Source organism: Saprolegnia parasitica (assembly GCF_000151545.1).
Source record: "Saprolegnia parasitica CBS 223.65 unplaced genomic scaffold supercont2.60, whole genome shotgun sequence".
In the NCBI taxonomy this organism is placed as follows: domain Eukaryota; phylum Oomycota; class Saprolegniomycetes; order Saprolegniales; family Saprolegniaceae; genus Saprolegnia; species Saprolegnia parasitica.
This window is the reverse complement of record NW_012156454.1, coordinates 149,718-163,490: the sequence shown is the minus strand read 5'-3', so window position 1 is coordinate 163,490 and position 13,773 is coordinate 149,718. Positions and strand designations below refer to the sequence as shown.

The 13,773-nt window shown below is 60.6% G+C and overlaps 6 protein-coding genes across 6 annotated transcripts; 3 read left to right on the top strand and 3 right to left on the bottom strand.

The window, feature by feature from the left end:
- Positions 1–720: 720 nt before the first annotated feature.
- SPRG_10063 (hypothetical protein) lies at positions 721–1,160 on the top strand (the record flags this gene model as incomplete). Its single annotated transcript, XM_012349994.1, has 1 exon — positions 721–1,160. Exon 1 carries the CDS (start codon positions 744–746, stop codon positions 1,158–1,160), a length of 417 nt encoding a protein of 138 aa, XP_012205384.1. The 5' UTR covers positions 721–743.
- Positions 1,161–1,453: 293 nt separating this feature from the next.
- On the bottom strand, positions 1,454–2,631 carry SPRG_10062 (hypothetical protein; the record flags this gene model as incomplete). The annotated part of the gene is made up of 1 exon (XM_012349993.1): positions 1,454–2,631. Exon 1 carries the CDS (start codon positions 2,621–2,623, stop codon positions 1,454–1,456), a length of 1,170 nt encoding a protein of 389 aa, XP_012205383.1. The 5' UTR covers positions 2,624–2,631.
- Positions 2,632–2,871: 240 nt separating this feature from the next.
- SPRG_10061 (hypothetical protein) lies at positions 2,872–4,120 on the top strand. Its single transcript, XM_012349992.1, has one exon. It carries the CDS (start codon positions 2,940–2,942, stop codon positions 4,089–4,091), a length of 1,152 nt encoding a protein of 383 aa, XP_012205382.1. The 5' UTR covers positions 2,872–2,939; the 3' UTR covers positions 4,092–4,120.
- Positions 4,121–5,121: 1,001 nt separating this feature from the next.
- Positions 5,122–6,203, top strand: SPRG_10060 (hypothetical protein; the record flags this gene model as incomplete). Its single annotated transcript, XM_012349991.1, has 2 exons — positions 5,122–6,129; positions 6,183–6,203. Exons 1-2 carry the CDS (start codon positions 5,128–5,130, stop codon positions 6,201–6,203), a joined length of 1,023 nt encoding a protein of 340 aa, XP_012205381.1. The 5' UTR covers positions 5,122–5,127.
- Positions 6,204–6,225: 22 nt separating this feature from the next.
- Positions 6,226–11,235, bottom strand: SPRG_20889 (hypothetical protein). Its single transcript, XM_012350024.1, has 3 exons — positions 10,234–11,235; positions 8,036–10,180; positions 6,226–7,991 (listed from the first exon to the last, which is right to left on the bottom strand). Exons 1-3 carry the CDS (start codon positions 11,176–11,178, stop codon positions 6,258–6,260), a joined length of 4,824 nt encoding a protein of 1,607 aa, XP_012205414.1. The 5' UTR covers positions 11,179–11,235; the 3' UTR covers positions 6,226–6,257.
- SPRG_20888 (hypothetical protein) lies at positions 11,209–13,767 on the bottom strand (the record flags this gene model as incomplete). The annotated part of the gene is made up of 2 exons (XM_012350023.1): positions 11,209–13,198; positions 13,245–13,767. 2 exons carry the CDS (start codon positions 13,765–13,767, stop codon positions 11,295–11,297), a joined length of 2,427 nt encoding a protein of 808 aa, XP_012205413.1. The 3' UTR covers positions 11,209–11,294.
- Between the last annotated feature and the right edge of the window lie 6 nt (positions 13,768–13,773).

The window sequence follows — 13,773 nt, the reverse complement described above, 5'->3', positions numbered from 1 at the left end:
GTGCGGTTGGCGCTGAGGAACCTCGCCGGCGTCATCAGCGGCAAGGCCATCGGCGCGGCCATGGAGAGCGTCGGCGCGCATCGGCGCAGCGGCGCGGCTCGCAGGACGACTCGTTGGAGCATGCTCGTCGGATTGCGCACCAATAATACAAGCTGGCAATGCAGTATCAACTCCCAGAGGTTGAAGCCGCCGGAAGTCGCGAGGTGCTTGGGCGGAAATATAAAATGACAGAGGTGCATCGCGGCCTTGTGACGAGACTGTTTCGAAATTGGTACGCGTGAATGTACACAATGTCGATGTCATGCAGGCCAATGCATCGCAGTACCAAGTGAAGGGGCTACCGGTTCTCTTCGTGGCTATAAGAGGAGTGCGATGATTACATGGTTCCAAGGTGGAAGTCGCGACTGAAGCGTTGCGGATCTCAGGCGACCACGTTGCGTCTCTAAAGTCGTCCCAATCACTACCTACCGGTATGTCCAGCAGGTGCAATGCTGTCTTGTTTGACTAGATATATACGAGTCCATAGTACGGCGGTATCGATGTCATTTCCTGGTCACAGCGGGATCCGATGCGGACGACAAATTTCGGACAATTGTAGCGTCTATTCTAGAAATGACGGTGATTTCTCGTTCGAGCTTCAACCTGTGACAATCGATACTATCGCGTTTCAAGAGGTCTGCCACGTTGCCTTTCCGAAGCCGCTCATTCTGCAATCCATGAGCCCGTGGCAAGTCTGGGAAGAAATGGCTGGTAACCTGAAGTGGGTCGTCTTGAGCATCCTCGTCGTCTTGACGCTCTTTGGCATGGTGTCGTCGTGGGGCGGCGGCGGCGGCGGCGTCTCGGCCAAGGCCAGCCACATCCTCGTCAACACGGAGGCCGAGATCGACGACCTCTTCACGCAGCTCAGCGCGACGGCCGACGGCTCGCCCGAGCAGCTCAAGCTCTTTGCGGACCTCGCCAAGAAGCACAGCAAGTGCCCGAGCGGCGCGCGTGGCGGCGGCGCCCTTGGCTCGTTTGGCCGCGGTCAGATGGTCCCCGAGTTCGACCGCGTGGTGTTTGAGGACGACGTGGGCAAGATCCACAAGGTCAAGACGCAGTTTGGCTGGCACCTCGTCCTCACGACGGAGCGCACGGACCCCGCCGAGAAGAAGGACTTGTAAGCGCAACGTCATAAGATCGAAAGCAATATACTGAACAGCGATCTCTCGATGCGAGCGTCGTTTCGGCGCAAATCAACGCCGATGGTATCGCCGCACTATCGTGTCTGCGCATATATACAAGCTACACAGGTCCCGATGGACATAAGAAGCAATGTCACCGTCCGTGCGGTGTCATCGACCACTGCCAGAGCACATGAGGCCCCTCTTCTTGAGTAGTCCGTATGACGCAACACCACAAATGTTACGACAGTAGTCTACATGAAGCGACCGTCATATCAAGCGCGCGTCCGTGCTCACGTATGGTTCCCTGGGCGTTGACCGTTCTTGAGAGCAATGGCCCAGCGCAGCTCGGGTACGATTGTCGTCTTGCCGTTGGGGATGGCAGCCTCGTCGGCATTGGTGGTGTCCCGCCACCCGGCGAGTCGCCCGATGGCACCGGCCACGGTCCAGCTCGGCTTGACGTCGACTGGGTGGGGCGTCTCGAGGAAGCCGTAGCTCATGTGCCCTGCAAAGAAGATTGCATCGTATTTTCTCCCGTCGTTGTCATTGATGATCACGTCGACTGTGAGGTAGCCGGGTGGAATATCGCGCGCGTTGATGATCGGAAACTGGTTGAGAAGGACGCGGCCCGACGGCAGCCAAACGCGTCGCTCGTCGCCCTGCCACGTCCCGTCCTCCTTTATGACACAAAAGACGCTGAGCCAGCCGCTTATGTAGTTGGGGCCCGACCCGCCGTGCCAGTGGCAGATTTTTCTCCAGAAGCCGACGTTTGGTTGGCCGTTTGCTGCCTGCACAAACTGGTCCAGGATCGGCGCCAAGAGGCGAGACCACGCTTGGAGGCAGGTGTCGAACGTCGCGAGCTTCTCGACGCGCGCGCGGATATCTTCCCAGTCGCCCACAGTCCCGAGGAGCGTCACAAATGGAATGCCACAGCCAAAGTGAAACGAGTGCCGAAAGTACTTTTTCATGGTTGCCATCATGACGATGCTGCCAACCATCGTGTCGGTCTGCGTCGTTGTCGAGAAGCCGGGGAGGACCCAGTCTCGCAGCGTCGAGTCCACGAGATGCTCGCTCATCAAATGGACCATTCGGTCAACGAGCGGACCAAAATCGGCCGAGCGCATCGAGCCAGCACGACAGACGTTCAGCTCTTTCTTCCCCTCGTGCCGGACAAAGAGGTGCCGAAGGTCCTCGGCGTGACCGTTGACGTACAAACCAAACTGGGTCATGATCGCAAGCCAAATGTCGTCGGGACGAAGCACGAGGTTGTGGTGGTCGTTGTATGCTTGAACGACGCCCATGACAAAGCCGCTCTTGCTGTGCACGATGGGCGTCTCGACGGGCGGCGACGAGAGAATGTCGTAGCAGCCAGTAAACTCACGGAGCGACTGCACTGGATTGTCTGTCGTCGTGTACCGTGCGCAAGCGCTCAAAGGTTTCAGAGACACTGCAAACGTGACCATGGTGACAACGATGACAAAATGCGGCCTCGCAGCGTCAGTGCACTCCACAACCGACCAGCACTGACAAACACACAATTCTCACGTGTGTGATTCTCGTATTGTCGGTGCGCTGTATGTGTGAGGAATATTTTTCACCTATATCACGCGAGTGATGGTCATTCGAGGACACGTGGCACGTTGTCATGTGGCCTTGTGGGAATGCATGTCGTTTGCTCCAGTGACACGCGCCAGCTTATCCAGTGCAGCAACTAAGATATAAACAACCGCAGCGGATGATGTCTCGTTCAATCCGTTAGCGTCATTTTGATCCGTTGTCATGACGACGTTTGCAGTCTCTTCCAAGATGCTTGCTGCTTACACAGGTGCGACAACGCAGGACGACCCAGTACTGTCGCTGCTCGAGTACACGAAGCAAGACTGCGAGAGCATTCTCCAGTCGTCGCCTCTCGAGACCCCAATCGTGCACAGCGAGAGTGGATTCGTCTTTGGCGTCATTCAAGCGTACAACCTGCACCACAACCTTTCCATTCGCCCCGACGACGTCTGGCTCGCGATCATGATCCAGTTTGGCTTGTATGTGAACGGCAACGCCGAGGACCTCCGGCACCACTTTGTTCAGCACCAAGGGCAGAAAGAGCTAACGGTGAAAATGCCTGGCTCGATGCGCTCGATTGAGGTCGTTGATCTCGTCGCCCAAATGCTGCTGCAGATGGACACGCACCTTACGGATCCAGCGCTGAAAGAGTGGGTGCTCCCATGCTACTCGACAACAACGGACGACGACAAGATCGTCGGAAGCATCGTCTTGATGGCGGCCATGAAGAAGTACTTTACCTACAAGGCCTGTCTCTGCTGTGGCATTCTGTTCGTGACCCTCCTTGGGACCATTGAGGACTGGGAAGATATTCGCGCGCGCGTCGACAAGCTTGCAGCGTACAGCGACCGCATGACAAAGTGGTCAGTAATGCTTGCACCGATCCTCGACCAGTTTGTGCTGGCTGCAAAATGGCAACCGGACGCCGGGTTCTGGAGTCGGATTTGCCATGAGTTTGGCGGCCACTCGGGTCCACGATACATTGGCGGCTGGCTCAGCGTCTTTTGCGTGTTTGATCAAGTCGGACGGTGGCAAGGTAAGAACAGTGCCATTGACATGCTTGACGGGAAGCTTCGGTCGCGCCTCAAGGAGTTTCCTACCGTGTCCATTGACGACATTCCGCCGGAGTACCTCACAGTCGACATGACCATCGATGACAACGGGGAGATATACAACGCGCTCTTCTTTGGTGGGCACATGAGCTTTGGCTTTGAGGATCCTCGCGCCAGCTCCTCCCATGTGTCGCAGTCGTGGACGACGATGTTCAAGCAAATACTCTCTGGCGGCTGCTTGAGCTACCAGCGCAAGACGACCATTGTCCCGCGCCTTTCCTGGACGATCGCGCGCAATAAAAACACGTTGTGGATAGTGTAGCAATTAGCTTCCCCTTCCAATGAGACCCGACTTATTCTCGTAATCTGCTTGTGATTGGGCAGAGTCTACCAGGGTAAATGAAGTGCAGTATCTAGTCTCGTATCGCACGAGGCGAAGCGTGCTGAATATAGGCGGCATCACGACTGTAGTGTTATGCCCACTGTACATGCTGTAGCTATCTCGCCTCCTTCGTAGGATACGACGCTGGCACGGCGTCCGACACGTGAGCTATCCATGCGAGAATAGTGTCATGATGGGCCAATCAATACACCCGTTGATAGATAGTGCACCAATGAAAATGATTTTGGGCCGTCTACTGCGCGGTGATTGGTCGCTACATGATGGGCAAATCTTGAATGTGAAGGTAATGGCCTTCGACAAAAACACATCGTGGTTTCTAGCATCGCTCGCTCCACCATCACGCCCGGTACCGCGCCCCAAGCGCCCACCTTCACGCATCGTCTTGCGCCGGCCGGAGCGTTGGGGCGCTTCGCTTTACGTAAGTTCCGTCCATGTAGTATCAACTTATCAACACGCGCTACGTTACTCTCTGTTTTTGGACGTTTTGATCGACGATAGGACGATCCAGGCGACGTGTCGAGATGGTTCCAGAAAAAATGCTCTACAACCAAACAGCGCACGAGCTGCACATGACAACCATTTTTATGCAGAAGAATGTTTCGTGTTCGCAAACAGAAAGCAGCATCGCATCGAATCCAGGCCACGGCTAGTACAAGCTAGCACGGATAGCTCATGTAGTGCTAGTAGCTACTATTGTCTTCTACTCGTTCGAAACTACGGTGCGGTACAATCATCTCGCACACCGATTGGTCACCCCGATCCATTCCGACTTCATGCAGGATGCCACGTCATCGCAGCGCGAGCGTTACCAACAGCTCACAGTCGTCATGCCACTTTTGAATTGGCACCTCCCTCGAGCATGACGACGTTTGCCGTGTCGAGCAAGGAGGTGGCGATGTACACTGGCGAGACGACCTATGACGTGCCTGTGATGTCCCTCCGAGAGTTTTCGAAGATGGGCTGCAAGGATGTCCCGCAGGCGTCGCCCGTGTCGTCCCCAATCGTGCACAGCAAGCGCGGGTTCATCGATGCCGTCGTCCAAGCGTATAACCGACACCACAATCTCGTGCTGCGCCCTGATGACGTCTGGCTTGCGATCATGATCCAGTTCAGCTTTCACATCAACGGAAACGCGCGATGGTTTCGCTCGTCGCTCGTCAAGCACCGCGGCAAGAAGAACCTCACGATTCAAGGCGGCGGCGACGTGAGGTCGGCCAGCGTAGGCGGCCTCGCCAAGTTCATGGCCAATGAAATGACCGCGCACCTCGTGGACCCAGCACTCAAAGACTGGGTGCTCCCCGGCTTCTCAACGACTACGGACAACGACGTAGTCGTCGGCAGCGTTGTCTTCATGGCGGCGATGAAGAAGTACTTTAGCTACAAATTTGAGCTTGGCTGTGGCATTCCGTTTGTGACGCTCCTCGGGACTGTCGATGATTGGCAAGACGTTCGCGCCCGCAGCACCAAGCTCGCGACATTCGGCGGGTATGCGTCGACTTGGTCCCGCATGCTGGCGCCGGTTCTCGACCAGTTTGTCTTGGCCGCGAAAGGTCAGCCGGATGTGGCGTTCTGGGACCGGATTTGCCACCACATTGGCGGTGGGTCGGGCCCGAGCTACCTTAGCGGCTGGCTCAGCGTTTTCTGCGTCTTCAACGAGGAAGGGCAATGGCAAGGCGGTACAAGGTCGGTGACGCTCTACACCGGCGAGGTCGTCACGGCGGACTTTCCGATCGTCGAGTCGCAAGACGTGCCGCCGGGCTACGTCACGGTCGACGTCGCCATTGACGACAATGGCGTGCGGCTCGAAGGGCTCCTCTTTGCGGGCCACATGAGCTTCAGCGTCCAAGAAGAAGCCACGGTCATTGCTCCCGAGCTGGGCTGGGCGATTGCGCTCAAGAACGGAGAGCACGACAGTAGCGATGACGACGACGCAGTCGATGACCAATGGACAAGCGCCGTGACGTGGCTGTGGGCTAGCGCCTCACTTATAATCGTCGTGATCGCGTGGAGCTTCACGCAGTGTTTCTCTGATCCGAATGGCGATCGTTTCTACGTCAAGAATCTTCATTACAGCCTCGCATCATGTTAAATCCTGGTTGTGATGAAGTGTTTGAAGCTGCACTTGCTGTGTCGATGCTGCCGACAGATCACAACTTTGCGAAGTACCCGGGATAGCATGTCTTGCTTGAAGGCCATCGCCACCGACTCGAGCCGCAGTACAAGACAAAACAGAGTGGTACACAGAAAGAGCAGCGCGGGCTCCGCCTCTCTGGGCATGTGGTCGTCGACGCTGCACGCGCGCTCGACGTACTCGACGAAGCGCGCGCAGAGCTGCAGCTCAAGCGGCGGTTTCTCTTGCCACGGCGCCTTGGCAACGGCGGCGTCCTGCTGCAAGCAGTAGGCGACAAGCGGTAGAAACGTGTAGCGCTCCAAGCACGACGCGACAAATTCGACGGCGCTGAGCTCGGGGACCTTGACGCCGTCGACGACGATGGGCTGCCATGAGAGGCCCTTGGTCACGTATGACGCCAAACTGCGCTCGCACAGCGACGCCATCACATGCACCGACGCAACGGCCGCGCACGCCGCCTTGACGCTCTCGAGCTCGTGGAGGGTTGCCAGCGACAGCAACATTGACGCCACGATCGCACCGACCGACGCCATTGGAGCCAAAACCTCGACATGCCCTTCCAGAAGTGGTACGGCGCTGGCTTCGCTTGGTCGCAGCTCGTCGCAGACCGTATGCAGCGCGTCGCCGAGCCCCATCCACGTGTGGGCGACAGCGAGTCGCTGCTGGAACGCACCGTCGACGACCGGGACGTTGGCCATGCGAAAGACGTCGGCGTACAAACTCTGGAGGTGCTCGGGCTTGAAGACGGCTTCAAAGTTGGATCGGTGGACGTGCAGAAGCGAGAGGACGTCGTACGTGACGACGGCCGCGGCGCTGGCTAGCGACGCAACGACGGCAGCGTAAACGTTGTGGTGGCCGACAGCATCCCGCGCGAGCTTCCAGTCGGGACCCGTCGGGTGCAGCAGCAGCGCTAGCAAGTGGAGGAGGGTTGACGCCTTCTTGAGCTCGTCGCCTTGACGCTCGGCAAGGTCGAGGCCGCAGAGACTCAAGAGCAAGCGCAGCGCTGCCACGTACCGCGCATGCGCATCTGCCACCGCGTCCACGGGCGCACACAGCAGCGTTGGGTGCAGCAGCAGCGCCCGGCATCCGTTGGCGACGGCGTCGACTTCGGCGCTTTTGATGGGCCGCGCGAGTCGCCGCGGGTGGCTCAAAAACGATGCAAACGACCGCGGCAGCGTGTGGTCGCGGTGGTGGACGGCCACGTGGATGAGCAGCAGGTGGTACTTGACGAAAAACGACGATTGGACGTGCGCCGGCTGCGCGTCGAGGTACGTGGACGGCCATGGCGATCGGCTCAGCATGTCGCGTAGTACGAGCAGCACGTGTAGTCGCAGCGGCGACTGAAACTTGATCGCGTACGCGGTCACCATGCTGGCCGTCGACACGGTCAAGCAGTCCTTCATCGTGTTGAGCGTCTCTTCGTGCAGCGCCCACTGGTCCCACGGCACGCGGCCGAGGAGGGGGACGTACGCCTTGACGAGGCTGTCGGGCGCGTGCGGCCAGAGCACATTGCACATGAGCGACCAGATGCAGTCGAGTTTGATCTGCATCGCCATCGTGTCGCGCTCAAGGAAGGACTGGAGACACGACCACAGCGATGACGCAACCGTCGCTGGTGTTGCGTCGTCGGTGGATGGCCACGGTGCGAGGGCCCGGACGGGCTCCGGCGCCGACGGCATGTACAGCACCTACACACAGGATCACAACGATACTGGCAAGACGAGAGTGGTACCTGCAGCATCGCTTCAAAGACCTTGGACGTAATTGACCACATCATCTCGGCCGTCGCTTGAGCGCGCACCCAGACAACGACGAGGTCCAGACACGGCTTGAGCACATGCGCAGCTTGCCACTGCGAGAGCTCGTACACATCGGCGCTCGCACTGTGGCTGTCGTCGCCGTGTTTTTTCCAGTCCTGCTGCGCGAGCAAGCGGTCGTGCCCGGCGCTGCGACGCGCCAGCACATGCGACGTGACGCGTTCGACGAGCAGCTGCAGCGTCTCGAGCGGCAAGTCGGCCCAGAGCTCGTTTGGGACGTGCGCGACGGCCTGCCAGAGACCGACATCGAGCGGCTTGCTGGTCGAAACGGACGACGAGCACTCAAAGTACGTGCGCATGGCCTGCAGGTCCGGCGCGTAGTACTGGTCGTAGACACCGAGGAGAGCGCAGAGCACCTTGTCCACGTGCTCTTCGAGGAATAAGCTGCAGAGCGTGTGGAGCGTCTTGGCGTGCATGCGGTGGACCTCGGCGCTCGGTTGTCCGAGCACGAGCTCCGCGAGCACGATCGAGAGGAGCGTGTCTCGGTCAAAGATCGTCGGCGACGCCTGCAGCCACTTGGCAATGTCAAAGCGCCGGAGCAGCTGGAGCCGGTCGTCGGTCGACAAGTCGGGCGTGTGGTACATGACGGTCGCAAAGTATTCGACGAAGCGCGTCGGCGTGTTGTTGGGGAAGAAGCAGTCGCTGAGAAGGACGACGCGCGCCGGGTCCTGTAGCATGAACCGCAAGAGGCCACTCGTCTCTTCTTGGTCGACGCCAATGAACGCGACGCCGAGCGCCTGGATAGATCGCCAGAGCACCTCTTGGAAGGGCGGGCACCGGCGCACGACCTTTGAGTCGAGATGCAGGAGGGCATGGAACCAAGCGACACCCTGCGCCTGCCACGCCGCCGGGTCCGACGTCAAAAGCGCCACGACCGAGTCGATCAAAAGGATCTGAAAACAAATCTGAACGTCGAGCGCGCCGAGTTGGAGGTAGTTGCCGCGGTCGCCGACGACAGCAATCGGTGCCGAGAGCAGGCGCAGCGACGGAACATTGAGCCGTGTCGCCTGCAGCTGGCATGTGGCCAAGACGTCAGCGGATGCGTCGTCGAGGTGCCACTCCGTGTACTCGAGTCGAAGCACGCTGGGCCGCTTGCACGGCGCGGGGTCCTTGCCCTTCCGGCCGGCGCATGGCACCGACGTGGTCACGACCACCAGCTTGGGGACGTAGAGCTTGGCGAGCTTCTCCACAAAGTCCGTTTCAAGCGCCGTCAGCTGCGAGAGCACGTCCGTGTACTGCATCGCTCGGTCGACAAACGGACCCGGGGCGAGTTCCAGCGGAAGCGGTCCGGGTGTCGTCGGGAGACTTGGCGAGAACCGAAGGTATTTGAATCGCTTCATCGGTATCGGCTCGGGCCAGACAACGGGCCTGAGCGACGGCAAGACGGACACCGGGGACGCAACGGCCGACGACGCATTTGACGACGGAGACGACGCGACGGTCACGGCTGGGAGGCAGAGGCGCACCCACAGCAGCGGCGCGACGCGGTCGCAGAGCGCCTCGGACCGCGTTTCCATGGTATCGGACGTGTGCAGCAGCACGTGGCTGAGTTGGAGCAGCTGTGTCGCGTGGCCGATGCAGTAGTGCGGCGGCAAGCTCTCCTTGTGCCCCATCCAGAGACCGACGTCCGTGTTTTCGAGCCACGCGTCCATGGCCGAGTAGAGGCGCGCGAGCTCACTGGCGTACGGCGACGGGTGGCTCACAACCTGCGCTGAAAAGTGCGCCGAGAGCTGGCGCAGCTTGGCCTGGAGCGACCGCCGGGGCAGCTGCTTGGCCTCGAGGTCCCACACGTGATGCCCAAAGAACGTCGACCCGATCGAGGCAAAGTACAAAGCAAACCACAGCTGCCACCACAGCACGAGCATCGGCGTATTGTTGGGACACGCGAGCACGATCTGCGCGACGCGGAAGAGCCGCAGCGTCGAAAACGAAGCAAATTCGAGGTCTCGCTGGCCGTATGCGCCAGGGTGCGCCGTCTCGACGCCGTAGACGTACAGCTCTGTGGCCAGTCGGCCTTTGGCTCGGAGGCTTTCAATCGTCTTGGCCTTTTGCTTGCCGGGCTCTTTCAAAATGACGTGTCCGAGCGCCTTGTAGAGCTCTTTTCTTTCCGCACTTCGAGAAGGAGGGCGAGGTATGAAAAGTGGAGGTCTGTCGCCGTCGTCCCGGAGAAGACCGACCAGACAGAGGCAGTCGGCGGCGGCACAAAGCTCCGGGCACCCGGCAGCAGGCAGAGGGCGTCGTAGTAGAGCGAAAAGGGCGCCTCGAGCGCCGAGAGCATCGTCGGCGTCGCAAGCGCGACGATCGCGTCGACGACGGCTCGGTAGGCGGGACGCGTGTACCACTCGGGAATCGTGAGCACCAAGACGAGCCAGTACTGCAGAATCGTTGGCGACTGGAGCACATGGTAGTGGCGACGGATCACCGCGCAGACTCCGTCGACGTCGGGCGACGGCTCGGCGGTCGGTTTTGCCTGCCACAAGAGCGTCTTCTTGAGGGTCTGGAGCGTCGCCACGGCGTAGTGCTTGGCCGTCGCCGCGTACGACACGGGCACTTGGTCGCAGAGCGCGGGCAGCAGCAGCGGGTGCACGCAGCAGCTCTGTTCAAGCGCCGTCTGCACGACGGCAATCATCTCATCGCGGTCGACGCTGCCAGTGTCGGCAAGGTATTGCACGACGAGCGGCAGGCGCGGGTCCAGCGCAAAATACAAGTTGGTGTGCAGCATGGCCACGATGCTGCGGAGGTCCTTGTTGAACGCCACGTAGTTTTTCAGAAACGACTGCACGTCGTCCGGTGAGAGCCGCGGCAGGTGCGGCAACACACACTCGACAATCGCCAAGACTGCGCCGCGCTCACCGTGGTCGACGAGCAGCGACAGCAGTGGCGCGTACTTGTCAACCGCCGAGCTGTACAGATACGTCGTCAGCTGGCACAAGGCGTAGAGGACGATGGGTTCCATGCGAGCGATCGGGACGGCGTCTGCGTCGATGCTCGTGCTGTCGTCGGCGTCCCGCAACGGCGCTTCCGGCACGGTCGTTCCGTCGACGTACGTGATGCACATAGCGGCAGCGACCGACGCGGCTTCGGTTTGGCCGAGCACGAGGTGGCTGCGTGGCAGGCCGTGCGTGAGTCGTCGCAGCAAAAGCGCCTCTTTGGACAGATCCGTGTCGAGCTCAATCAGCGGCAGCAGGGGAGGTAGTCGGCCGTTGAGTAGAAGCGCAGCTGCTGCATCAACTGCCACGCCCACGCCCGAAAGTCCATCGACCACGGCCATTGGCGCGCCGACGCGTAGAGCTGCACCGTGGCTTCGGCCAGGAGCAAACTCACAAACCGGTGCACGAACGGGTCCAGGAACAGGACATGGACCGTGTTGGGTGCGTCGCCCCAGTTGAGGCCCTCAAGAATCGACCGGGCGACGACGCTGCGGGCGTCCATGACGTTCTCCTGGAGCAGCCACGCTTGCAAAATGTGCAAATCCGACAGCGTCGGTTGCCACAGCCGCAGCGGCAGCTTGGGAAAGAGCGCGAGACCACACTCGTACTGCGGCAAGAGCGCGAGGAGCTGCGAGTGCGCCATCGGGTGTGCGACGCAGACGACCCGAAGTGCGTCGACGTGCACGTCCAAGACGCGCGTTGCCTCAAACGACAGAAAGAGCTCGTGGACGATGGTCTGGACGAGCTCGCTCCACGGCGCGACAGCTGCGAGCGACGCCATGGCCCCGAGAAGGTACTTGCCAGGACCCTTAAGCACGTGCTTGTGCAAGCGAGCGCGAAGGTTTGGACTGTCGGCGAGCCAGCACTGGAAAGCCACGTACGAGTTGGCGCCGACCGAGGCCTGGCCAAATAGACCGCCGAGAACGTCCCACGACGCCGCCGGAGACAACGCGGCGTAGTGCCAGCTCGGGAGGCTGCGGTACACGGCCACGTTGCGCGACTGGACGACGCCAAAGAGTGCAATCTGAAAAAGCTGGTCAAAGAGGGAGCCCGGGTGAGCACCAGCTGCCGCGAGGATGACGCCAAGACCGTCCGCGACGTGCGCAACGAGCAAGTCGTAGTCGGCAAAGCGCTCAAAGACGCTCGTGCACTCGTGGACGAGGTACAAGAGATGCGCAAAGCACTGCGCTAGGTCGTCCGACGCCAAGATGTGGGCCACCGCGCGCCCGAGCGGCAGCTGGCTGCAGAGCGCCGTGTAGTCGGCGTCGCTAAGGAGTTGCGGGCGGTCGTCGACGACTTCGGGCTCAATCAGCAACCACTCGTCGACACTCGACGACCGGCGCTGCTTCCGAGGCGACATCTCCGTCTCGTCGTGGGCGGTCACGACTTGCGGCGGCAGTTGCGTCGGGTGGAACAGCAGATGCCACAAGAACAAGAACAAGTCGAGGATCTCGCGCGACCACGGCAGCGGTGGCAGCTGCAGAAAAGCCAGCGCCCAGCGCCGGTCGGACGCCAGCAGCGGCACGTGCAGCAAATGTGTGAGGAGGTACGGCAGCACTGGCGCGGGGTCCGTTGCGAGGAGGGCCGTCGCGCAGCGCCCGAGCCAGTGCTGGAGCGAGACGCGAACTTGAGCAACCGCGAGCTTCCACTCGGGCGACGAGAGCGCGACGGTCGACCGGGGTACCACGAGCAGAGCTTCGCAGCGAGAGCACGGACCCGTGGCAAACGCACAGAGGCAGCCGCACGCCGGGCACTGCAACTGCTTCGTCTCGTCGTCTTCTACGATCGGCTGGCCGCGCCGAAGCGCCGATGGCACGACGCCGAGCAGCGGCGACTGAGCCCGCGTCACCTCCTTCTCCAAAAACCAGAGCACGTCCATAGCGTCCGTTATGTCGTCGATGGCGTTCATGGCGTCGAGAAGAAGGCCGTCCAGATGCTGCTCAACACGGAGAAAGGCGAGCGCGCGGTCGTACGTGTAGACGGCGGCTTCTGCCGACCGCAGCTGCCGAAGTGCCTGCCACTGCTTCAGAAGCGCATCGCGCATGTCCAGGTCGAGACTCGCAGTGGGAAATTCAATCGTCTCGGTGAGCGTCTGGAGGTCGCCACAGAGCGCCGACGCCGACACCGAGTCAAATCCGGTCGTCCACACTACAACCGATTGTGAGTCGAGAGCAGAATACATATAAAGCAGTACCAGCGCGCGCCTTGTCGGCAATCTCGGCTTCGATCGCTGCCACCGTGGACGACGCGACCCGCAGCGCATACTCGCAGTAGAGATAGGCCTCGACGAGCCGGTAGAATGGCGTTGGCGCTTTCTCGAGCACTTGGAGCCGTTCGTCGTACGCCTGCACGTGTTCATCTCGGAGACGAAGGTTGGCTTCGTAGTTGTCGATGCGGCGCAGGGGCACACGAGGAACCTCGCGGAGCGGCAGCATGGGCGGTGACGGCAACTCCCGGACCTTGGCGACGCGGGGCGTGAACGTGATGGGCTTGAGCATGCTCAGCGCGGGGTAGATTGGCGCCGAGATCTTGGTAGCGGGAGCGACGAGCAGGTCGTGGACGGTCGCGATCGACGCGTTGGCGACGAGAGGTGCATATTTAGTGGCGACATCAACTGGCGCAGCTGTCGTTGGGGCGAGCTCCAGCGGTGGCGCTGTCACTTCGGCGTCTTGCTCGTCCGTGGGTGCAGACGGCGCCAGGTACGCGAGGCCATTCATGAGCGG

Excerpts from the sequence above, each read along its gene's own strand:
- SPRG_20889 (XM_012350024.1), bottom strand. The coding sequence starts at position 11,178 with ATGTGCATCACGTACGTCGACGGAACGACCGTGCCGGAAGCGCCGTTG. Across the intron at positions 10,181-10,233 it reads ACCTCGCCCTCCTTCTCGAA|CCCGGCAAGCAAAAGGCCAA; the intron begins GTGCGGAAAGAA and ends ATTTTGAAAGAG. Across the intron at positions 7,992-8,035 it reads TCTTTGAAGCGATGCTGCAG|GTGCTGTACATGCCGTCGGC; the intron begins GTACCACTCTCG and ends TCCTGTGTGTAG.
- SPRG_10061 (XM_012349992.1), top strand. The coding sequence starts at position 2,940 with ATGACGACGTTTGCAGTCTCTTCCAAGATGCTTGCTGCTTACACAGGT.